This window comes from Triticum urartu, chromosome 5, assembly GCF_003073215.2.
Source record: "Triticum urartu cultivar G1812 chromosome 5, Tu2.1, whole genome shotgun sequence".
Lineage (NCBI taxonomy): Eukaryota > Viridiplantae > Streptophyta > Magnoliopsida > Poales > Poaceae > Triticum > Triticum urartu.
Window position 1 is genome coordinate 573,952,574 of NC_053026.1, and position 24,545 is coordinate 573,977,118.

The 24,545-nt window shown below is 41.6% G+C and overlaps 1 protein-coding gene and 1 pseudogene across 2 annotated transcripts; one reads left to right on the forward strand and one right to left on the reverse strand.

Annotated features, from left to right (window-relative positions):
• The first annotated feature begins 11,420 nt into the window (after positions 1 to 11,420).
• On the forward strand, positions 11,421 to 12,530 carry LOC125510866 (annotated as a pseudogene).
• Positions 12,531 to 13,712: 1,182 nt separating this feature from the next.
• LOC125510867 lies at positions 13,713 to 20,932 on the reverse strand. 2 transcript variants are annotated; one of them, XM_048676139.1, is made up of 5 exons: positions 20,797 to 20,932; positions 17,632 to 17,700; positions 15,924 to 16,076; positions 15,202 to 15,414; positions 13,713 to 14,888 (listed from the first exon to the last, which is right to left on the reverse strand). In XM_048676139.1, the coding sequence occupies exons 2-5, from the start codon at positions 17,659 to 17,661 to the stop codon at positions 14,730 to 14,732; spliced, it is 555 nt and encodes a 184-aa protein (XP_048532096.1). In that variant the 5' UTR covers positions 17,662 to 17,700; positions 20,797 to 20,932; the 3' UTR covers positions 13,713 to 14,729. The 2 variants fall into 2 exon arrangements, 1 of the variants encoding a protein (XP_048532096.1); XR_007284779.1 differs by lacking the exon at positions 13,713 to 14,888 and having other exon boundaries at positions 14,895 to 15,414; positions 17,595 to 17,700.
• Positions 20,933 to 24,545: the final 3,613 nt, after the last annotated feature.

Sequence of the window (24,545 nt, forward strand, 5' to 3'; positions counted from 1 at the left end):
TACTTAAAAAATTTAAACCATGTCATGCAAGTTGGATCGACACAACTATCCGGCAAAAATGATTCAAAGTGTGTGAATAATATGACTTTCTCAAATATATTATTTCGATCTTAATTTGGATCTTCGCCCTAATCAAATGATAGACAGTAGATAAAATGACATCTCTGAATAGACCATTGCAAAAATGGAGTTTATTTGCGTTTAGATTTATTTAAATTTTTTTCCAATTGTCAGGAAATCCTTCCCTCTGGATTCCACAGCATGTGTCTTATGCAATGAAGATGAGATGGAGGACAGAACCCATTTATTATTTGCATGCTCATTCAGTCAAAATTTCCGGTGGAATATTGATTTTGAATGGAACACTGATTTGACTGTTCATGACATGATCTCTGATGGCAAATTAAGACATAATCTACCTTTCTTCATGGAAATTGTGACTGTTGGATGCTGGAGTATATGGAATCAGAGAAATGGCTTGATATTTGAAGATACACCATGTTCCATAACCTCATGCAAATTTGACTTCATCAAAACTTTCAAGCTCACCATGCTGAGAGCAAAGCCTAGCTTCAAGGATGGCATGTCATCCTGGATAGACAACATTTGAACAATAATGTAATTTATTTTTATACCTTTTGTAACCTTCTCACTCTGGTTGTTCCCCCAACAACCATTGTACCCAGCACCTTTTAGTATTTCTTATAATGAAAATGACACATAGTAGGGTTTTTGCCCTACTGTTTTATGGTCGACTTTTTTCCAATTAATCATATAATAAAAAATGAGGGCAGATAATATGAATCCTCCATAAATAATACTGGAAAAATGTTTAATAGTGTTTGAATATTTGGTTATTTTAATACAAATTTTGGTATTTATAAGACCCTAAAACTACTTTAGGAATTTAAAATAAATTTAAACCATTTGATTACATAAAAACCTATTTATAAAATTTACATGGAGAATGAAATATCTTTCCTGGACTCTCCATATTTTATTGAGCCTATTTTCATTTTCTAGAAATTTTTGGCAACTATAAGAGGCCATAATCATTTCCATATAATTATTTAAATACGAAAATTGTCAACGAAAACCACATAAATTCTAATTGGGCCATATGTCCACTTTTGGCTCATCCTATTCTCTCTCTCTCTCTTCCCACGCCCTACACCGTGGCATTTCCTATTTGGCGCTGCAGGCGCCGGTTTCTACTATTTTTGCTAACCGGCGCCTGCAGCAGCTACTCGCGGGCCGTCCCATCTCACCTCCCTTTTTCTGCTGAAAAAGCAAAAACAGCGCGGGTGAAGAAAATCGAACCAAGGACCCCACAGATCGAACCACACCGCAACAACCACCAAGCCAACACGCCCGACGTGGTTACCCATTATTCCGACTTTTCTTATTTCTTATTTCCTCTTTCCTTTTTCCTTTTTTTCCTCTTTCCTTTTTCCTTTTTTCGCTTTTCGTTTTTTCTGTTTCTTTTTTTCCTGGTTTGGTGATTTCTTTAAAATTCGTGAAGTTTTCTTAAAATGGACGAGTTATTTTCTCAAAAGTGATTTTTTTTTGTTTAATTCAATGATTTTTTTTTTCAAATTTGATGAGCTTTTTCTAAATTTTTGATTTTTTTAAATCCACAAACTATTTTCAATTTTGATGAACTTTATTGAAATTTGATGATTTTATTCTCAAAACTGATTATTGTTTCATTCAATTCAATGAACTTTATTCAAATTTGATGATTTTTTTCATTTTTTTTGAAAATCCATGAACTCTTTTCAATTTGATGAACTTTTTTTAAATTCGATAAACTTTTTTAAAAAATGGATGAACTTTTTATCATTTTTTATGAACTTTTTTCAGAATAAATGAACTTTTTTCAAATCCAATGAATTTCTTTTTCAAATTTGTGAACTTTTTTCAAATCCAGTGAACTTTTTTTCAATCAAAAAATGAAAAAAGTTCATCAATTTGAAAAGAGTTCACGAGTTTGGAAAAAATCATCATATAAGGAAGAAAAATGAAAAAAGGGAAAAAGGAAAGAAGAACTTAAAATCATCATATAAGGAAGAAAGTGATGTAACCTATTGGATGTGCCGTTGTGGATTAGGAGCTCCCCTACACCGTAGTCCAAGCCCACATTTGGTTTTCCTTTCTTTTCTCTTTTATTTTCCTTTCGGCCTAGTTTTTCCCAATTAAATCCCATAGATATTTAGCCCATGGACACGACGCAACATCTCCTCTGTATGCTATGTATCGCCTGATGCGAGCTGCAGCGTTCGCTCGAGTCAGGGATCCTCGTAAATGGGCGGGCCAAGCTAGGTAGTTGTTCCTCTCTTTTTTCCTAGTTTCACATTTTCTCTTTTTTTGCCTTATTCTTTAACTTTTTATTATATTTGGAAAAATTATAAATATATATATATTATAAAAATCACTTTATATACAAAAATGGAAAATGGTAATCATGCAATTTCCAAATGTTAATCATGTATAAAAATGGTTTTCATGTATACAAAAAATGTACAATGCATCTGGAAAAGTGGACATAAAAATATATGTTTTTAAAATGCTAATAATGTATTTAAAAAAGGTATGTGTTTTAAAAATGTTAAACATGTATAAAAAATGTTTATGATGTACACCAAAAAAGTACAATATGTATGGAAGAAACTAGACATCAAAGATATATAAAAAAAATATGATTAAAATTGTTAGTCGTGTACCTCAAGAAAAGTTAATCGTGTATTCTAAAAATGTTAAACATTTAAATGTATAATGTGTATGGAAAAGTTTACATAAAAAATGTGTGTTTTAAATCATGTGCTAAAAAAATATAGAATGTGTATGGAAGAAACTAGACAACGCGAGAAATAGCTCTCACGCGTTACTACCACCAGGAACATAGGAGGAGCATGCTACAGCCATGGCGCCCCTCACCTCTTCCTCTCCCTCTTACACTTAATTCGTTCATCCTTTCAACTTGCTAGGAACACAAAAAATCCTTAGAATTCCAGGTATAATTCATCTAGGGGAATAAAACCACACTTTGATGTCTTAATTATCCAAATCGACCTCATGCACCAAATGCTACTAGTTGTCAACGAAATTCCAATCTCTCTTCGCGACCTATAACCATGGGGAGTTTTGAGCCCCATGGGGAGTTCATCGCAGCCCCATGCCATTGTCATAAGTTTTGAGCCCCATGGGCGAGTCGTCTATGTCACTTACGTGTCCAATTTCTTCCATCAGAGAACTTTGCTTTGACCTCTTCAACATCCAGGACATGGTGGTGCACCCATTCAACAACATTGGCCGCGACGACACCAAACCATGCCATGACACTGTTTCTATGGAGCTTCCGTGATGGATTTGCATTGCCGAAGTCGCTTGATGCTACGCCTACGTCTCCACCGTGACATCAGGAAGACCGCCGACCTTCCCATAGACACAAAAGACACCCATATCACCAAGTGTTGCTTCATCAGTCCTCGACACACATCGATCAACTACGATGAGCATCTTTCGCTCAACCTCACTCTCTTATTTCTTGTCCAAAGTCAACCTCATGTTTATTAGTTCTCCTTACACATGCTTACCTGAGACCATGATATCCTTTGAACATCAACTTGTATACTCCATGTGCTCTTGAACTCACGTGATTATATTTTGTGTCATCTTTCAAAAGAATCAAACTATTCTTCCACATACTCCCTCCGTTCGGAATTACTTGTCTCGGATATGGATGTATCTAGAACTAAAATACGTCTAGATACATCCATTTCTGCGATAACTAATTTCGAACGGAGGGAGTACATTCCTAGGATCTTATCATCTATTGTGTGGCATAGTGACATTTAGGTTATACTTGGACCCATTTGAAAATATTCAAAACTCAACTGAAAGCCTTTTTTTAGCACCTCGAGAGGAGGCAGGGGTCCTGCATTTCATTAAAAAGAAGAGAATTGTCCAGTTAATTAGAAATAACCGGGCTAAAACCCAACACACACACACACAGAGAGAGAGAGAGAGAGGGGGGGGGGGTGATTTAGGAGCTCATTACTGCAGTTGATCATCTCTGTTTTGTTATTCAGGACCAAAAACAAACTCTCCTTATAGGTTTCTTTCTTTCTCAACTGCCCCCTGGGTTGTAACAAAATTCTTTGACAGTGCAAGATTGAGAAAGTCAGGGTACTGGCCTACTGATTTTAAACTTCAAAGAGCCTGAGTGAAGCAAAGGGCCAAACTAGTTGGTTCTTTCTGAAATAGGCCGACACATTTGCTGTTCTGAGATCCACTGTGAAGCAGGACAACAACAACAAAAATAAAGTGGAAACACGTACTCCCTCTGTAAAGAAATATATGAGTATTTAGATAACAAAGGGAGTAGTTGCCTGCCACGGCTAGCATGACACTTTAATAATTGAATTCCACATCAGTAAAACGCTAACCACGGGGTCACCATTTGCATGGAGAAAGACGAGATAGCCAATCACCTGCATGGGTATATATATGGCACCCTTGAACACAACTCCAAGCAATGCATGTCTAGAGCCTCAAAGTGTTAGCACCACCTCATTTTTCATAGAGGAAATAGTGGAGAGCAGTATATGAACACGCCGAAGAGGAGTTGGTGACGGAGCCCAGTTTAGTATTGGAATTCACCCTCAAAATGTCATTTGGTGACTGCTACGGCCTACGGTGGTGCCGGAGACAGGTGACGTATGTTACCGCCAAGCTCAGGGAATTCTTCGGCCTCGCTCGAATTTTTACTTCTTGGGTGGTTGTCAACAAAGATTAGAGCTGTCATTTTGGTTTTGTCATGCCAATGTAAATGTGGCTTGTAACTTGGAAGACTTTTATTATATGAATGAGACACATAGGCCGCTCGGACTGGAGTGTGGCGTTGCAAAGACCGGGCTCCATGGAGCTCGTTTTGCAAAAAAAAAACAAAACATATATAAAAGTTTCAAAAAATGCCAATTTTTTTGTACAAATACATATGCATATTCTTTAAGTATGTATAAATTTTCAGTAACTAATTTGATCATCTGCATGCTACACAAAAAAGACAAATATCTGACACAAATACAACAAAGAAAAAGCCTATTTCAATCTGTGTATTTATCTTTTTTGTATACACCACATATGAATACATATGTTTATGAAAATTTGTACACATATACTTCAAGTATATGTCTATATGAAAACATTTTTTCAGATTTTTTTGAGTTATGGAAAAGGTATTTTGGCTGAGAAATATATATAGAGCTCAGTGAAGCTCGGCCTCTGTAGCCACTTTTCGGCTCGGACCGCCCCATCTCATCTCCTCCTGCCTACCTAGCAGTCGCCAAAGGAAACTTTCAAGAGAAGTCTCTCTGCCTGATGGTTGCGGCGGGCTCATCTCCTCACGTTGCTAGGAGCCCTTCGGCTCGAGCGCAGCGGCAGCCCTAAATGCTGCACGCTTCGGCGGAGCCCAAGCGCCAGGGCGGCGGCCGTGCTGCTATGCTGCAGGGTTATTGTGGCGCTGGCAACATATCTGGCCCTGCATTGGCCGACGACAAGTCGACAACTGCTGGCGGCGATCTAGCCAGCGGTCGGGATGATGCTTTTTGCATCTTGCTCGTCGGGAGCATCTGGCTTACATCATGTCTTCTGTGGGCAGCGGTGAGGTGGATCTAGTGCGACCTGATTTGATGAGGGTCGGTTTCCTTGTCTCGGACTCCTACCGGTGTGACATTGAATGAGGGGTGCACGATATAGCCATTTGGCTTCTCACGCCGGTATCCTTTTGGCGGACACCCATCGGCACGGATACTGGCGGTGGTGCGACTAGATCCACCTCCTTTTGCTCGTCGAGCAGCATGCGGAGGCCCCAAAATAATTCCCGGTGCCTTCCAGTCCCAGGCAACCTGTCTGCATATGTGTGACATATATGGTGGTCGCCACTAGGAGGTGATAAAAAGAAGGTATGGGAAGACCTATAGGCGGCATGTTAGCACGTTGATGTGAAGACGCTTTGCCCGAGTCACTGTATTTATCAGATTATTCATGGTCTCTATGCTATGTGATTCTTAAATATGTCGCTTTATTTTGGTTCGCTTTTATTCGGGAACGCTAGGTTCTCCTATGGCTCAAGTTGTTGTGTGACATTAACTATATGAGATGCATCTAATGGTTACTCCTGCTGTCCAGGTGCACCGCGACCAAGGCAGAAGGGAAAATGAGAGAACCTAATATTTATTTACTAATTAATACTTCCTCCATTCCATAATGTAGTGCTTCTTCTATCCACGTGTTTCAACTTTGACCGTAAATTTAACTATCAAGACCGATTGCGGTGGGAGCAAAAATTATATCAGTGAATTCGTATTCGAAAGAAGTTTTCAATTATATAATTTTTTTCTCCCGCCGCAGTTGGTCTCATTGGTTAAATTTATGGTCAAAGTTGCACCTCGGAAAACGCAGGCGCACTATATTTTGGAATAGAGGGAGTAGCATTTCATGCAAGGAACTAACCAGTGCATGTCGTGTTTGGTAGTCTTAAGTCAATAAAAACATACATGCCTCATATCTCTTATTGGTTCGTTCCTATATTTATATCAAGAAACAAGAAACGAGGTGAAAGTTAATACATCGCACTTAAGTGTTTTGAGATTATTTGATTTTTGTTAGATGATTTATACACCTAGATGGAGGGAGTACTAAGAAAATGTGAAATTCACAACCGATATATAGTCAATACAGACCCATCCGACCCGCATTAAACCATCATTCCTTCTACACCTAACCGCATTTTGTTCTGTCATAGACTCGCATGCGTTTCAGAAGATTGCATGTGTCTTCTTGACTGACGACTATATAGAAGATTCGTTGGATGCAATCACATTTTGTTGGATTTGTTCAATGCTGATTTCCCTACATGCAAAATCAATTCAGTTTTTAGAATATTTTGCAGAGAGAGAGAGAGAGGCGTCTCTGTTCTCTAAACAGGCCATATAAAGTAACACATGAAGAAGTACACGGGCGCTGAACAATACAAGATGGTCACGTAGCCCTCTTACAAAGTCAATCTTGAGATAGATGACACACGGATAGCACATGCGATTACGTTACCTACAACGAACACCAGGAAAACTAATCACACCCATGCTACGACCTAGCATACCTAAACTCCATAACAACGCCCACAGAGGGAAACCGGCGCAGAGCGTCACCGTTACCGAGTCCACACGAGACAAAGGTCTTCACACGGAGCCTTGACACGGAGAGAATAATCATGACAACATCTTCGAAGAAAGCAGCACCCACGGGTGTCGTCGTCGTCGACTCCAAGGCATAAAGCTTTTGCTCGGCATGTCACACGTGTCACTGCGAGGTCACTAGGAAGAACACGGCGATGCTAGATCCCTAGATCCGGATCAGGACACCGCCCCTCCGAGAAGTGGGCACGTCCGAGCTACCTGTCGCAACACCTCCCGTTGTCCACACAACCCAAGAGGAGAGCCATCACCATCGCAATGATACCCGCCGGAGAGCAACTACGTGGACCACAATCCGGAGTCGCCACCTTGGCATTCCTGTTGCTAGATAGTGTATGCCGCTCACATCACAGTGCACTCAACCACAATAGGAAGAGCGACCATACTCCATCTATTCTTAGCCCGGCATTAGTCCTTGAGTCTGGGTAAGAGCCTCCACTGTAGGAGACACCCACACCTGCGTCCCCTGCCACGCGTCTCTTTTTGTTCGAAAATACATTATTTCGTCTCAGATATACCCAACCAGCCTCCGCATGGCAACGAAATTATTTGACAGTGCAAGCTTGATGAAGTCTGGTACTGACCTATGGAATTAACAGAGATGGAATAGGAACCAAATTCAGGTATATGAGAACCTGAACTGGAGCTGTAGGACTGTACGTCCATGTGGCCAATTAAGAACAGAAGATGGAGGTGCATGATTATCATATGGATGGCAGTGAGGAAGCGTTCCCTTGTTTCAGTTTGAAGGATACAGAGCTTTGGAATAAATTGCTCACCCGCTTTGGGTGAAGCCGCCAACAAAATAGGGTCTAAATCATCTTGCATTTATCAATCTCGCAATCTATCTAACATCCTGGTTAGTAATCTTGGCTTTAAACAAACATCGTAGCATTACTTATTTATAAAATGCAACCTCGGTTCCTAAACATAAGAGCATTATAATTTGAACTGCGAAAACGACTTACATTTAGGAACAGAGGGTGTAATAAATAGCAATATATGTGTACCGACTTAGCAAGAAGAAAAATATATAGAAACATATTGTATTGAGAACTCCAGATATCTATGTCCATATGCGCAGTTAAGGAATTTGGCAATCTTCAGAATACATGCCATTGGGTAGTTGTGACTTGTGACATACTGATATATTTATGAGCCCCAATCGATCATCATTAGAAATCATGAAAATTGAATACTTTAAGAAATTGTAGAATACATCATGATCAACATGGAACAATAGTCAGTTTGAAATTTGTTCAAGGTAAAGAATACTATTAAATATTACGATATTCAATACTACTTTGCTTCATTGAGTTTTTTTTAATAAAGCTTTGCTTCACTGAGGTTGTTTGCACTCAGTAGGTCAGTACCAGCAGGTGGCCAAGTTGCCCCGAATCGATGTGGGCGTACAGATGCTGGACATACAACAGGTTTTTTTTTTTTTGGGTGAGAAGATGGACGTACAACAGGTAACGCTCGTCCTGGGCGTACAATGGACTGAAAGGCCTATCAATGGCCTAACAGGCTGTATTGTTATGCCCGAGCGCAGAGCCGCACAGTTTGGGGCTTCAAGCAGCAATCAAGCTATTCAGCAATTTGCTTTTCAGGCTGGTTCTGATGCAAAGGAGTATTTAGAGTTCTTTGCACGGCACAAAGATTCAAATTCAAAAAAGGTGCAAAGGTGGAAGCCCCCGCCACAAGATATTCTAAAGATTAACGTTGATGGAAGTTTTCATAGTGACAAGAAGTGTGGTGGCTGGGGATTTGTGATCCGAGACCACATGGGAGATGTGATGGGTGCAGGTGCTGGTGCTGGAAGGGTGGAGTATGCCCAAGATGTCCTACTGGTGGAGGTTGAAGCGTGTGTGCATGCTTTGAACTATGCCCAGGAGTGGGGAATGACCAACGTCTTGGTAGAGACGGATGCGCAGATTTTGGTACAAACTATCACTGACTCGAAGAACTACGATCTAGCGCCAAATGGAGTCCTTTTTAGGGAAATTAATGCCCTTGCTATGTTGCATTTTAGTTCTTTTTCTATCTCTTTTTGCCCACGGGTTTGTAATAATATTGCGGATGCTCTAGCGACGCACGGGTCGAAGATGGTGCATGTGTCCCAAGCCGTATGGCCGGGCGCTGCTCCTAATTTTATCCGAGACTTGATTGCCGGCGATATTGCTGGGCACAATGGTTAATTAAAATGAAATTTCATATTTCAAAAAAAAATCAAGCTATTATATCATCTACGGCAACAATTTCTCAAAAAAAAAAAATCTACGGCAACAACTACATGCGGTCATTTCTAAAAAAAATGCAGCCATGCATTTCTGTATACTGTTACTGGTGCACGCTACAAATCCATGTGGGGTGCGAATTGACGGGGGATTTTAGGGTCGCAGATTCACTGGCGGCATCGGCGGGCCTTGGTGGAGAGCAGAGAACACATTACAAAAGGTCAGGCGGGAGTTGAGTTGTGGCCTTTGGGCCAAGACACATGGCTGCGGTTCTTAGAAGAATCGGTGCGACTCTGCGGTCTTGACTGGACTACATTCATGCGGCGGACACATGCACATGACCGAATTCTCATGGAACACCAGGTTGAGGCCCCAAAATAATTCCCGGTACCTTTCAGGCTTAGCCAACACAACGGCATGCTTGATGTCTTCTCTTTGGATGTATATATGATCTATGTTGAACGTCACTAGAGGAACCGGGAGCACGGAGGAGGCTTGGAAAGCTAGGACATGCATATTGTTGATGTGAAGACGCTTTGCCCAATTCATTCCATTTATTATCAGATTATATGGTTATGTGTCTTTGCGATTCTCACACACGTGGCTCTTTCTGGTTTGCTTTTTATTTATGATATGCTCTCTACACCTACATGGACAAATAAGTTGCTGGTCATTATTTATTTGTGACCTGCACCTTATGGTTAAGAAGATGTACAAGTAGGAAAAATATGGTCCCATGTGATTGGCTTGATATCCAATCATGATCTGCGATCTTTTGCATTTATGTACAGAGTAGAAATCTGGAATTAATCATGTATGTACAATATCATACTGCATGCTGCCCAACTCTATGTTTATAAGATGCTGAATGTTGTGATTGTATTTATATCTATCTACATGATAGACAACTGGAAAGGAAAGGAGAAATTTAGAGAGAGAGTCTTTGTTTGATCAAATCAAATTGCAAAGATGGGTCACTATCCTTATACTATTCCAAGCATTCCGTGGACTGAGCACAAATATTCAATTTGCCCTGACCCCTCCACCGTAATCATTGAAGATTTATGAATCGCTCCTCATTTTTGGAGTAACTCTAGGAGAGCACACACACGCACGCACGCACGCACACACACGATTGGTAAGGAACAACCGTGCGAGAACACTGACCATAATATATGTTGAATTCTACCATAGGGTATACCATTCACTTAGCATCTACTCAATATGGTGACGATGTCATGTATTCAACATTTATCCAATAGTTTAAACTCAAGATGGAGTTTGAGTCGGAACCATGCAATGGTCTGGTTTGCTTATCTATCTAGGTTAAGAGCTTAATCGATTTGGTACCAATAATTAGCAAGTCAAATGTTGGCAGATCTACAAAAATCGGTTAAAATTGCTTGACTACCAACTACAACGCCCTTATACTACTATTATTATGTATCGGAGGGAGTAATTCTCACCATCTCTAAAAAAATTGGCAACTTTAGATTGGCAGTGCCGAATCTTGGCATTAAATCAAAAGTAACTAATTTCCCCTCAAAATTAAATGCAATCCCGCAATACCAGGCTAGTACTAGCTCCTTTCGATGACGTCACCCCATATCACATCTTTCCCCTAATCCAGGATCCCCGATCTTCTCCGCCGACGTGCCCGCAGCCCGCGGTGTGGCCTCCCAGCCAGCCAGCCACTCGTCCCGCTCACACAGACGTGCCATGCCGGCCCATGCCCTCGTGCGCCGTACGTGACGCAAGCGGTGACACACCGAACGAAGGCCCAGAATCCTCCAGCCGGTACGTACACCACCCGTTCGATTCGATCTCCTCTCACACACGTTCTAGCTCTAGTCAAAACGTGCCAGACTATTCCGGAAACACACGATCCCACCCTCCCCTCCCCCCTATAAATCCTCCGCTCACCTCATCTTCATCCTCACTCATCACCCACACAGCCTACACAACACAAACACAAGCACAGATCGGGCGAGATTCAAGGCAACCGGGAGCAATGGCGGGCGAGAAGGGGCTGGTGCTGCTGGACTTCTGGGTGAGCCCGTTCGGGCAGCGCGTGCGCATCGCGCTGGCCGAGAAGGGCCTGCCCTACGAGTACGCGGAGGAGGACCTGATGGCCGGCAAGAGCGACCGCCTCCTCCGCGCCAACCCGGTGCATAAGAAGATCCCGGTGCTCCTCCACGACGGCCGTGCCGTCAACGAGTCCCTCATCATCCTCCAGTACCTGGAGGAGGCCTTCCCGGACGCGCCCGCTCTGCTCCCCTCCGACCCCTACGCGCGCGCGCAGGCCCGCTTCTGGGCCGACTACGTCGACAAGAAGGTCTACGACTGCGGCTCCCGCCTCTGGAAGCTCAAGGGGCGAGCCGCAGGCGCAGGCGCGCGCCGAGATGCTGGACATCCTCAAGACCCTCGACGGCGCGCTCGGGGACAAGCCCTTCTTCGGCGGTGAGAAATTCGGGTTCGTCGACGCCGCCTTCGCGCCCTTCACCGCCTGGTTCCACAGCTACGAGAGGTACGGCGAGTTCAGCCTGCCGGAGGTGGCGCCCAAGATCGCCGCGTGGGCCAAGCGCTGCGGCGAGCGGGAGAGCGTCGCCAAGAGCCTCTACTCGCCGGACAAGGTCTACGACTTCATCGGCCTGCTCAAGAAGAAGTACGGCATCGAGTAGGCGCGCCGACGGACGGACGGACGGCCATGCAGGCGACAGCCGGCCCGCCGTCCGGAGGAAAGCAACAAATAAATCAGGGAGCGATTTGGGTGGCCTACAATGCGTACGTCTGGATAGAGTATTTCTTTCTTTCTTTCTTCGTGGAATAAAGTGCTCCGTGTGTGTGTGGTTGGTGGTGGTTGGTTGGATCAGTCAGTGTGTGTGGGTGCGTGTTGTGTACTCAGTACTCGTGATGTGTGTGTGTGTCAATGTGTCAACCCTGGTCTTCGGTGGGGGCAGCACCGAGTTGCCACCTGCCATTCCATTTCCATTCCGGGCGATGAATAAATTAAAAAAGAGTCTCCTTTGTTAAATACGGACCGTCTACCAAACACTCACAAGGGTACGCTGGTGCGGAAGCAGACCGTCTTTGCGATCCGCTAAATCGTCGGATTCTCGCTATGTTTTAAGTTTTTTTTTTTCAAGTGTGTCTAGGACATATCTGTGCTTTAATTATTGCACATTTAAATGAATGAATCAAGCATAAAAGCATAAAGAGAGGAAAAAAATTCACCGTAAAATCAATGACATAGGATTTAAATATACAATACTTATGACACATCTAAAAATGCTTTAACAAAACTGTTTTTTAAACTTGATCATTAAACTTGTGGGATTCCTCGCATGGTTTACGTTTTGAATTTCTGAAACTTGATAATTTTACAGTTTTGCTAAAGCATATTTAGATATACCATAAGTATTGCACATCTAATTCCTATGCTAATGATCTTACGTGAAGATTCGTGCAACCATTTTTGCTAGTCTTTTTTCTTTTTCTTTCTAGTTTGATTGAGTCATTTAGATATGCAATAACTAGAGCACATCTAGATGTGTCCTAGACACATTCATAATTTTATTGTTCCCTTCTAATATTACTACTGTGTACTAGTATAAATGTCTGTATGTTGCAACAGGCTTGAAATCTTGCAAGCCTGCTCCATGTGTCATTAGGTACAATTTCTTGTTTTACCCCACCATGGAGTTGTTGGAATCGCTGTGATTTATTAACCAGCATGACATGGAACCATATTTTACAAATCTTATATTCATACAACCTTCCTTAGCTAAAAGATAGGCAACTTTGTTCGCCAAATGACGCACCTAGCAAACCTTGGACTCCGCAAAGTCCTGAAAAATTTACTTGTCATTACGCACCATTTTTTATATTCAGTTTCAATAAATGTTTGTATTAATGTTGCACTGATTATTACTTCTCGGTTGATTTTTTTGTTAAAAAGCCACTTAGACAAAAATGCATGTGCGTTGCAACGGAGAAAAAAGAGCCCCTAGATCATTTGTTCACCTTCAAATCAAGGTCACCTTGTGGCTGCTCAATTGTATATACTCCATTCGTCCATCTATATAGGGTCTAAGGCGTTTTCATGTAACTTTGATTTCATGTTAGAGCAATAATATATGATATGCAAGTTACACAAACCATACTCTCAAATACGTATGTGAAAGGTGCTTCCAATGATATAATTTTCACATTATACATCTCATATACTATTAATCTTATGAATAGTCAAAGACAATCTTGAAAAATGCATTAGGCCATATATATATGTGGATGGAGGGGGTAGCAGGTTTGCATTAAATATTAATTTGTCAACAATTCCCGGTATAGTTTTTATTCTTGAAAGTATAGGTGATAAAGATGTGAAATTGCTGAGAAAGGCATAATTGAGGATAAAAAAAATCATAGAACAAGACATTAAAAAATGATAATCACCATCGAGTAATCACTGTGCAAGAAAGAGCAGCTAACTACCCTTATTGTAAGTAATATACAATGCATCAAGCCACTTAATATTTTTATGCATCATCTCTACTCCTAATGAAGCAGTTGGTAGTCTCGCTTCCAGGTTTTTTTCGTCCCACCAAAGCCGGTTTTTTTTCGTCCTCAATCCCACCTCCCACGTCCCAGCGATTCCCCCCAGGACCCGCAAACCAAAAAAAATGTTATGCATCGACAATTTCCAGCGGAAAACCTCCGGTCGATGGAGGAAAGAACGGAGTAAAAAAAATCTACGAAATAAAACCTATGAAAATTAACCAGACGCCAGCACCCACGAGCGATTCCTCGTGCCCTCGAAGCACTCGCCCGCACGAGTCGTTCGCCGCCTTCATTCGTCCCTACGTCCGCCGCCGCCCTCCCAGTGCAAAGCAAGATCAGATCTGCAGCCGATCTCGTTGAAGGTCCGCGGCGGATCACTTTCACGTCGATCCCCTTCTAGAGTCGCACGCGGATCCCCTGATCCGGCGCTGTTGTCGTTCAGGATAGGATCCGCCGCCGATTGCTTCCAGGACCCGCCACCGATCGCTTCCACGACCCGCCGCCGATCGCGTCGAGGATCCGCCACCGATAGCGATCAAGGTATTACACAGTACACAGTTTATCATACAGCCAACGCGTGCTCATACAGGCAATAGAAAGTTTATACACACATGATCTTTACTTTCTGTCACATTAAAATCACTCTTTTAGTGGGAAAGTCTATGCTAAGGAAACATCACATTGTAGGACATAATTGATCCTGTTGAAGAGTAGCACAGGTGAAAAAGACCAAAAAGGACAAGAGTGCTGATCCATTAACTTGCCTGTAGGTCACTCTAGACATGAGCGTGCGTAAAACCTTAATGTTCCCGTGCTCAGTTCCAGTAGTAAGATCCTAAATGTTGTGCCAGGTAGAAGTTATTTTGGTACCTGGTGTCAAAGAATTTCTAGGAAATAAACATTTCTCATAGTTCGGACCATAAGCAATGATCCTCTAGATAAGCAATAGTGTCAAACTATGAGAGGATATTACCTTACATAGTCTGACACTGTGTAACCCTCTTTAATTTGAGTTTGAAACACACAAGGGTTTTGCATATGCAACAAGCTATCTTGAAAAAGTAATCTTAATGAAAGGTTCACTCCATGTCTATACTGTCTAAAAGAGGACCATGTCAGCAAACACAGGTTTTCAGTGCTGTTTTTACCTTGCTAGGTGTTGGACGACAATGCAATGGAGGAGGTGGATGCTGCCAAGATGCAATAGGCAGCTCCAGAGTACTGGGAAGCTGCTCCCACTGGTGTTGGTGGTTGCCATAGTTTGTGTGTGCGCCATAATCAAATGAGTTAGGGGCAGAAAATTGCTGTGAATACCAATGGTAGCCGGCTCCACTGCAGTTGTTGAAGGATGGCAGGGGTGCCTGAAATCATAGGCAACAGCTGATGGTAAGATGATGGAAAAATAGACACCTAGGCAACACATCAAAAGTAGCCCATCACAGCATAGCAGAAATACATAATTTCATCTTTGTTGCTTATTACTCCCTCCATCCCATAATGTAAGACGTTATTACATCCAATATACTATAACATCTTACATTATGGGACAGAGAGAGTATATTCCAATGAACTCAAATAATGAATTTAATATAACAGTTTAGTTGCTTTTAGGCTTACTGATTACATATTTTTAAACTTGGTGCCCGTAGTTTTTTTTCATCTTTTTCTTTCAAAACACATAATGCAAAACTGCACAGAACATGTCAAGTTGGATCCATCAACCATGACAGCACATGTGAGAGAATTACTACTAAGAATATGTATCTTGCGAGTAATTTTTAACAAGTGAAGATGGTCCGTTCCAGGGCTACAGAGCTACAGGTCAATAGAGGAGATAGCAGAATATCATAAGCTTCATCAATGTTTTTACCTCATGAGGTCTAACCTCACTGTTATAAGTCAACTGCTGTTTTGATGGTGGTGGCTGCTGCCACAGTGCCTGGTGACGACCATGTACAGGGGCGAACGATGCATAACCAGGGTCACATGGTCCATCTGGCTTGTTGAAGTATTGCCACGCTGGCTGGAATGGGTACATTCTAATTAATTTTGCTTGACGATGATGAGAAAATAGACAACTATAAAATAGGGTATATGGAATACAACATAACAGATTGTTTTGGGGCCACAATGAATGCCCAGGGGGCTAGCTTGCCACATCCCACTTTTTGAAGCACTGCTGTTGTGGTTGTAAATGGTGCGTTCTAATCAATCTTGTTACCCCCACACGCGCTATTTCAAACTTTCTTGCCATCAGACAATGTTCATTTCGTGTCAGGGAGCTGCCATTCCATATGTGTGTATGGGGAACAAACAGATTTCATAATAGGTGTTCTACTGAGCAAGGAAACTGATTTCAGAAACCAGAATTTCCATGTTGACAATATATGTGGTCAGGCAAGATAGCATCAAAAAAGTTTGAAAGTTAGTGCATTCTTTATCCTTAATCATACATGTCGACCGGTCTATTTTGTTGTTCCTAGATTTCCTAGCTAAATATGTATAGTTCCTTTCGGTCAGCTAAACGTCAATATGTTGGATGATGTTGTGGAGATGGCCACGAGAGGGGGTTTGCATTTCCAAAGTCAAAGGTGGCCATCGCCTTGACCTGCCTGGACCTCCTGACCTTTCACAACGCTCAAACAGGAAACACATGTTGGAGGAGGAGACCATAGGCTAATTGTAAGCATCAACTATTTGTTAGCTATCAATCTTGTCCTTTGAGCATCTATACTTTATTTCTTAAACCATTATGCATGAGCTTTGCAGGATGATTTGGATGAGTGGATCAGAGGATGACATGAACAGGTATTTCCATTCGATCATACCCAAAATGATAACGTATACCCTCACTTAACATGCATGTGCTTGTGTGGAGTGCCTGCAAAATTAATAGCTCAAGTCTCTCAACACGCGGATGTGGAGAGACTTCTCCTAGCGGTCATTGCAACTGTGATATGCATTTCCTTGCTTTCGGCTCTTATCAAGTTTGTAGCGTCTGGGAATGTGCACATGAAAATCCACACGTAATAGTATTGTAATGCGATTTGGCTGTTATATTTTTTTCACACTGGTTTCTAGAGATGTTCAAGTTATCTCATATACTATATCGAATTATAATGGATAAGTTAGTGTACATACTGATTTGAAGATCCTTTTGCTGTCATACACATATTACTGCAGGACCATAGCGGACCATTGCAATGCGGCAAATCAAATTTCAATACTCAACACTCTTCTATGTGGATCAGTAAGTTTTTTTTATCTACTTTCACTTTTAAATTGCTTGTTGAAGACACTTGATTCACTTTGTGCCTGTTACTTTAATCTTGCTAAGTGCATACAGAAAAAATTCTACTTGCCCCTTGTCATGCACAAAATCGAATAAACATTGCAAATTACTTTACGTGAATCTGATCCTGTAGTTAAATATTATTTGGTCTAAGAAATGAGATGAAGCTTGTCCCTAGAATATATAATGGACTAAAAACAAAACCCAAGATGTGGCAATTCAAACACCCAAAAGAAATTACTTGCATACTTTGTTGAGGTGATCTTTTTAAAGTTTATGCGTTTACCAGCTTCGTGAATGAATCACTTGAGCTCATGGTACTATTCTCACTTCCACTCCAACTGACTTCTTACTCCTGAAAGCAAACATAATTGAAGGCCACATAGTATACATAGGAATAAACACATCATTCATCTACTTTATATTTCCTACATTCAGTGTAGTACAAAGGTATAACCGAAAAAAGTAAATGTGCCGAGTCAAGAAAAAATGAAGATAAAGAGAATAGTAAAATACAGAGCTCGCCTAAGAAGTAAGACTGCTCATGAATTGTGACTTGTGATAGAAGAAAATCAGGTAGGTATGCAGCGGTGATTTATTACAGGTGGATAACCACATGATGAAGAATATATTTTAGTAGAGATGAAGAATGCCTACATCTATAGTATCAGTCCTTTATTTTATCCATTTTAGTAGGGATGAAGAATATACCAGGGGAAACGAGAAGCTTTTTTTTGGCATATGCCAACTTTCTAAATGCTTAGCATGCAAAACTTAACAGGAAAGATATAACGTCGATGTGTTCCTGCTTGTTATAGTAAGTCCAGGTGTAGAATTAATTTTTTTTACACTCTACTGGATATAATAGTACATGATTGCGATGCAACTCATGGGAGTTTTGACAGCCAACATCCACTGCTCCCGTATTTGTAATAAGACCAACATCTACAATGTGAGCAGCATGATTTTGTTCTCTCCTTGTCTTGGCTACTGACCAGGGGATCAAAGTGCAACCATTTACTTTAATTTCCTTGTAGATAGCATGGAGTATGGACAAGTTTGGGCCCGTGTCTAGGACTGCGGAGACCACCATATAGGCATCCGATTCGAGTATGACAGTATCTTCCGAACATCCAGGAAAGAAGTGGCTTTAACTTCTTCAAAATCAAAACGAGGTATCTTTAGTATCTTTAGCCACAATACGACCTGCAGGCAGACCACAGGTGGAGTGTGCTTGTATGGCAACTTGGCCGCCAGCTGCACGCCCTTCCAGGTGGCCAGGCAGAGATTCTTCGCCTTGGCAACCGCCTTGGCCTGGAGCCATGCCAGGTCGTCGTCGTCGAGGATGGATGCCGACAACAACATCGATCTCTGTGATACCGACGGAGTTGGTTGCGGGGCGAGACCATGGCGGGGCAGCACGTCAATCTATGTGATACCGACGGCGTTGGTTGTGGGGCAAGACCATGGAGGCGCGGCGCGAGGCCGTGGTGGGGAGAGGACATGGGCGTGACGCTGTGGAGGCTGGCGGGAGAGGAGGTCGGAAAAGCAGCGCCATGGTGGGGAGAAGCGACTTGTGTGAGCGGCTGCTGTGCAGTGAGGGGGCTACCTGTACGGTGAGAGCGGTACGGTGAGGTACTTGTACATATAGGAGTGGCTACCTGTACGGCGAGAGCAGTCCTAAATACGCCCAACAAGTGATCTAGATGTACCACATGGCACATGTGGCCAACTATCCATGGCACATGTGGGATGTGGCCTACCTATATATGTTAGGCCTCCTTTGGTTTGGAGGAATTTCATAGGAATTTTAGAGGATAGGATTCTTATAGGATTTTTTCCTTTAGAGCCCTTTGGTTCATAGGAATAGATTCCTATTCCTACATAGGATTGGTTCCTATTCTCCACATTTCATAGGAAAATAAAAATGAGCCTAGACTCAATGGAAAAATTCCTTTTGGTGTCAACCAAATGACATCTCGTTTCCTATTCCTACTCATAGGATTTGAGATACATGCCATCTCATTTCCTACAAAATTCCTATTCCTATGATAATCCTATCCTATGAACCAAAAGAGGCCTTAACCTCCGCCATCCCTCCTCCCCCTCCTTGCTCTCCCTTCGCCCATCACTGATAGCACAAGATCAAATTAGCCAGACCTGGAGGAAAAATTCCCGAGGAGTACCTTGCGTAAGCTAGGAGCATCAAGAAGGCGAGTTCCTCTAGGTTCTGTCTCTTCTCTAAAAGTATAATAGTTATTAGATTATGATCATGTTTTCTTCAGGTATACTACAATTGATTGTAGATTTAATCAAGCAGTCCTATTAGGTGGGCTGCAACTGAAGAAACATAGATTCATCACACATTTTAGGCTGCATAGCCAAGCAAACTATTTTCATAGCCAAGCAAACTTCCACCACAACATGATGAACCTCTGTCAGCATAGGTGCACCTGATGGACCCCCCATCCAACTTCCACCACAAAAACTCATCCTTGGGCAAAGATTAACAAAATAAGTATTGGCTTAGATGACTCTAAGGACTTGTAGTGTCTCTAAGTCATGAAGATATAGTCACATGATCGACCTTTGTTAGCTACAAAGATTATTTGGCATTAGATGACTCTAATGACTTGTAAGCACAATGCAAAATTCAGTCATGAAGCTCACCACACACATGTACATATGTACTGAAAACTAAAACATGTCAAAGCAGTAGACAAGCAGTTTTTAGAGCAAGCGGTAGACAAGCAGTTTTTAGAGCAAGCAGTAGACAAGCAGTTTAGTTCAAGCAGTTTTACTCATAAATTGCCAGTAGACAACTCTTGTCTAGGTGAATTTAGTTTGCAGTAGATGCACTGAAATTTACTAAATTTTGTTTGCAGTAGGAGTATTTGCAGTTCTGAATATATTGTTCACCCAGACAAATTGTGATCAATTTATTGTTCACCCAGACAAGCAACAAGAAAGCCTATAAAGTTATACTAACCAGGTTCTTTTCAATTATTCCTTTACATTCAGTACAACCTACAACTAAAGTACATAATCTAATAACTACCATAATCAAGAGATGCCAAAGCTATTCAGAAAGAAACCAATTAGTGTTGGCTGGAAGGAACTTCAGTGGCAAGCTCTGGATATAACTAAATGACCGAGCCAACCATCAAATCACAAACTTGTGAAACTAACAAGACATAATATTCCCACATGTAACTGTTCCACCTCAAGGCGCTCATAACCAACACCTAAACTGAAGATGAGCTATGAATCAAACAGACAATATATGTAACAAGTGATGTATAATGGGTGCCCGAGCACATTGCAACTGATTTACCCTCTTGACCGACAATTAGCACGACGCTGACGGTGCTTATGAGCGCATGAGAGAGATCACTAGAAGAATGAAATCAGTAGCCAGAACCCAGAGAAAGAAGACGCAGCTTGCAACAACCATGTAAAGAACGCCAGAGTGACTGAAAGTGTGAACTGACTGCAGTCCAGACGCCGGTATTCCGCGCAGAAGTTCATATCCTTCATGAAGAAAATCGTCACGCTGGCAGAGGCACAGAATCCAGAGAACATGAGAATCGCCATGACCTACAATGCGTTCACAAGTGATGTGATCACCCACATACCGTTGGTCAACCAAGAAGTAATGCAAAGCACCCATAACAGCAAGTCTATTTAAGGCTGCCTTATTCTCATACAGGGAGGCAAAACAAAAGCTTGGCCAATAGAGAAGCATGACTTGCAGTTTTCCTGAATTTCATTTTTTCCTAAGAACTAATTAATGTTGATAAAAAATATTGGGTTCAGTTGTTTCAGTGCATGCCTTCAGATAATTCAGGCGCAACTGCATGGACAATAGCAGTGACAAAGTGCACGACTTACCCAATCAATTATAACAAAGAACAATAGAAAATCCGGGGCATGAAGATCCCTGTTATTCCTCAGAGAAAATATATCCTAACAAGCCAAGCACAAACTCCACAAAAGCTGCACGATCAACACTAGATTCATGTAGCTGAAATAAAGAGAGACCATAATATACTCGTTAGTTGATGTCGACAAAACAAACTTAAGCTCCTGCCCAAACAATTCTAAGAGTAATAAAGACACTTAAGACTTTATGTAGTTCATAGTCTCAATGATATGAACTTGATATGAAAAAGATACATCATTGGCGCACACTGGCACACTTGTACTCCTACAACAGTCAAGACATGTCACATGCTGACACAGAACCTAACTTGCACAATCCTCATAATTTTTTTTATCATGGGAGTAGGTACTGAATGAAAACACGAGGTTTCGTTGTGAGTTTCAGATGGTACAGACTGGTCCTTGACTAGATGGCATCAAGTGAAGCTTAACTCGGAAAAATTCTAGGGACAGGTCAATTGATAGGATGGCCTAACCTGCATGTTTCCTAACTTGTGTAAGTTCTCAACAAGTGCACATGCCTAGAAGTTGGGCTCTGTGTGTGTGACATATAATCTTGGACAAGTCTAGGTAGCGGCCGGCATGTTTCCTAACTTGTGTAAGTTCTCAACAAGTGCACCATGCCTAGAAGTTGGGCTCTGTCTGTGTGACATATAATCTTGGAATATTCAACTTGAATATTGGATGGCAACAAGAGTTTTGACACTGACAATCAGGATTCATTGGAAAACTAAAATGATGCAGCGCACATATTAGACAAATACTTGCGAAACTAAATATTTGCCACAAGTTTGCTAGAAACTTAATGATTTGCCCCTGACAAAATTCCCCCACGGTGAAATATCCAAACTCACCTGGCCTGGCTTGCACGATAGCGACGGCGGCGAAGTGGTAAGCTGCGCTGCTCCCCCAGCCGCTGCTGCTCTGCCGCGGGGTCGCTGTCCTTCTCATCATCTCGTTGCCTACGCTCTCCACCACCCCCTGCTGCTCCGACCACCCGCTCCCCCTGTCGCTCCTGCTGAACCAGCTGGCCACGGTCGAGGACGACAGGCGCCAGCCGCGACCCACCCAAGCTGCGCGATGAGGACGACAGGTGCCGGGCCGCGGCGGTCACCCTCGGGGCGGCAATGCCGGCCGAGCACTAGACCTCGTCCATGATGCACGACGACGATGATGTGGAAGCCCCGGGTCTCATGGGTGGGAGGGAAGGGGATGGGATGGAGCGGCAGTGGGAGACGACGGAGCCTCAACAAGCTCGCACCTGATTGCCGTCGGGTGTGTGGAGGGGAAGGGATGAGAAGGGGCGGCGGCCGTGGTTGATGAGGTCGCCGGCTGTGGGGGAGAGGGGAGGGAGGGGAGTGGGTGAGATCCAGTGAGTGGAGTGGATGAGGTCGCCGGCTGGGTTGGGTGCTTTTCTTTTTTTGAGTAAATTTTTTTCTATAATACTGCTGGGTTGGGTGCTTGTTGGGCCGTGCTGTATAGCCAATTTGGGCCTTTGATCGGCAATGTTTTCTCTCCGAAGAAAAAAATACACTAAAGTATATACATGGATCATATGAATAAATGTTTTAACCTTCAAAAACAAATACGAATAAATGTTGTTTTCTCAAAAAAAAATGAATAAATGTTTTTATACTTATTACATATATTCAAAGTAACACAAAAAAGTAAAATTGTAGGGGAAAAACCGAATATACTTGGTTTATGTTGGATTGCTTGCATGTTTTTATCTTTTGTCGGACAATTTTCCTTAGCCTGCATAAAAATAAACTCTTCTACTAAAAAATATAAATAGTTTAAAATGATTTAAGAAATTTCAGATGATATATTATTTATATATGCACATCATAGTTGGTTGTTTCCTCCGAAATAAATGCAACATCTTTGACTAATAATATGAAAAACAGTTTTTCGTTTTTACAAAATAAAACAGCTGTGTTTGTTTCACTCTTACTTTTATTATATATTGTATATGTTTATATGATGCAGTAGAAAATATCATTTATATTTCATCGCAGATAAAGAGTGATGGGTTCCGACATACACACTGATGTAACCAGGCTGGATGCAACGATGACAGACCAGACTGAAACACCACGAGAAGAGGTATATAGCTAATTCTTCTTTGTTTGTGTCTTATATATGATAATACAAAATGTTTATATTTTACATATTATTATTTTTCAGAATATAGGAGACATAAATATGGATTTTGTAGATGCACAAAAAGAATGCATCGACAAGGGTTCTGAAGCGGCGACGCTGAAAGGGGCCGAAAACTCACCGAGTTTTTCAAAACAAAATGATGTGGGGGCGGTGATATCTTATAAAAAACCAAAAAAGAATGCCAATGTAAATGTTATTGCACAAGGTATTATTTTCAATGTTATTATCGATCTTTCCTTCGACATATTGTTTTATGTATTCAACCAATTTGTCTAATTTTTTATTCTAATTTGGCTCGTTTTTGTATCATGTCCATAGACTATATTTGTACTCCTAGATATATTACAGTCATTGAATCAATCATGTCTCCCCTCAAGAAAATCATGTTCGTGGACATTGAAGATGCCTTCTTATCAAACGTCAATTTGGAGTGCCTTATGAAGGATGATATATTCTTACACGATGATGCAAGACCAATTTGCATAAACTTTGTAATTAATAATATAAAGAACATATAATATCGTAAGACATAGATATAATCTAAACGTGGAGTTACAGGTGATAAATGCTTACATATATTGCATGATGGCTCACGACCATCTACAAGACAGGGTGGGTGAAAAGGTCTATATTATTAGTTGTTTCTGGCCAGATGAAAGAAGATGGAGACACAGACATTGACCCATCAAAATATCATCACATTGTACAACATGTTAATACTTATCTACAACAAGATATGGTTGGTATCGCCTCATTATCCATGTATATGACGATGTTTTTTTTACTCAGTCCATGATGCGGGATTCAACACGAGGTCAAAAGTTCTGCGATAAGGAAACTATTCAGAAGTTGGCAAATTTGTTTGATAGCTGGCCTGGGATAGACAACATCTCATCGTGCAACATGGTAAGTAAGGTCTTTTGTCCATTGTTTGTCATGGTTTATTATTGTCTGTAATAGCTATGACTTGTAGATTTATCTTCCATATGAATCCATCGGCCGATACATCTTGTATGTCATCGATAAAGAGGCACGTCGTGTATCTATTCTGGACCCTATTCATACAACACAATTGTTGGAGATGAAAATTCT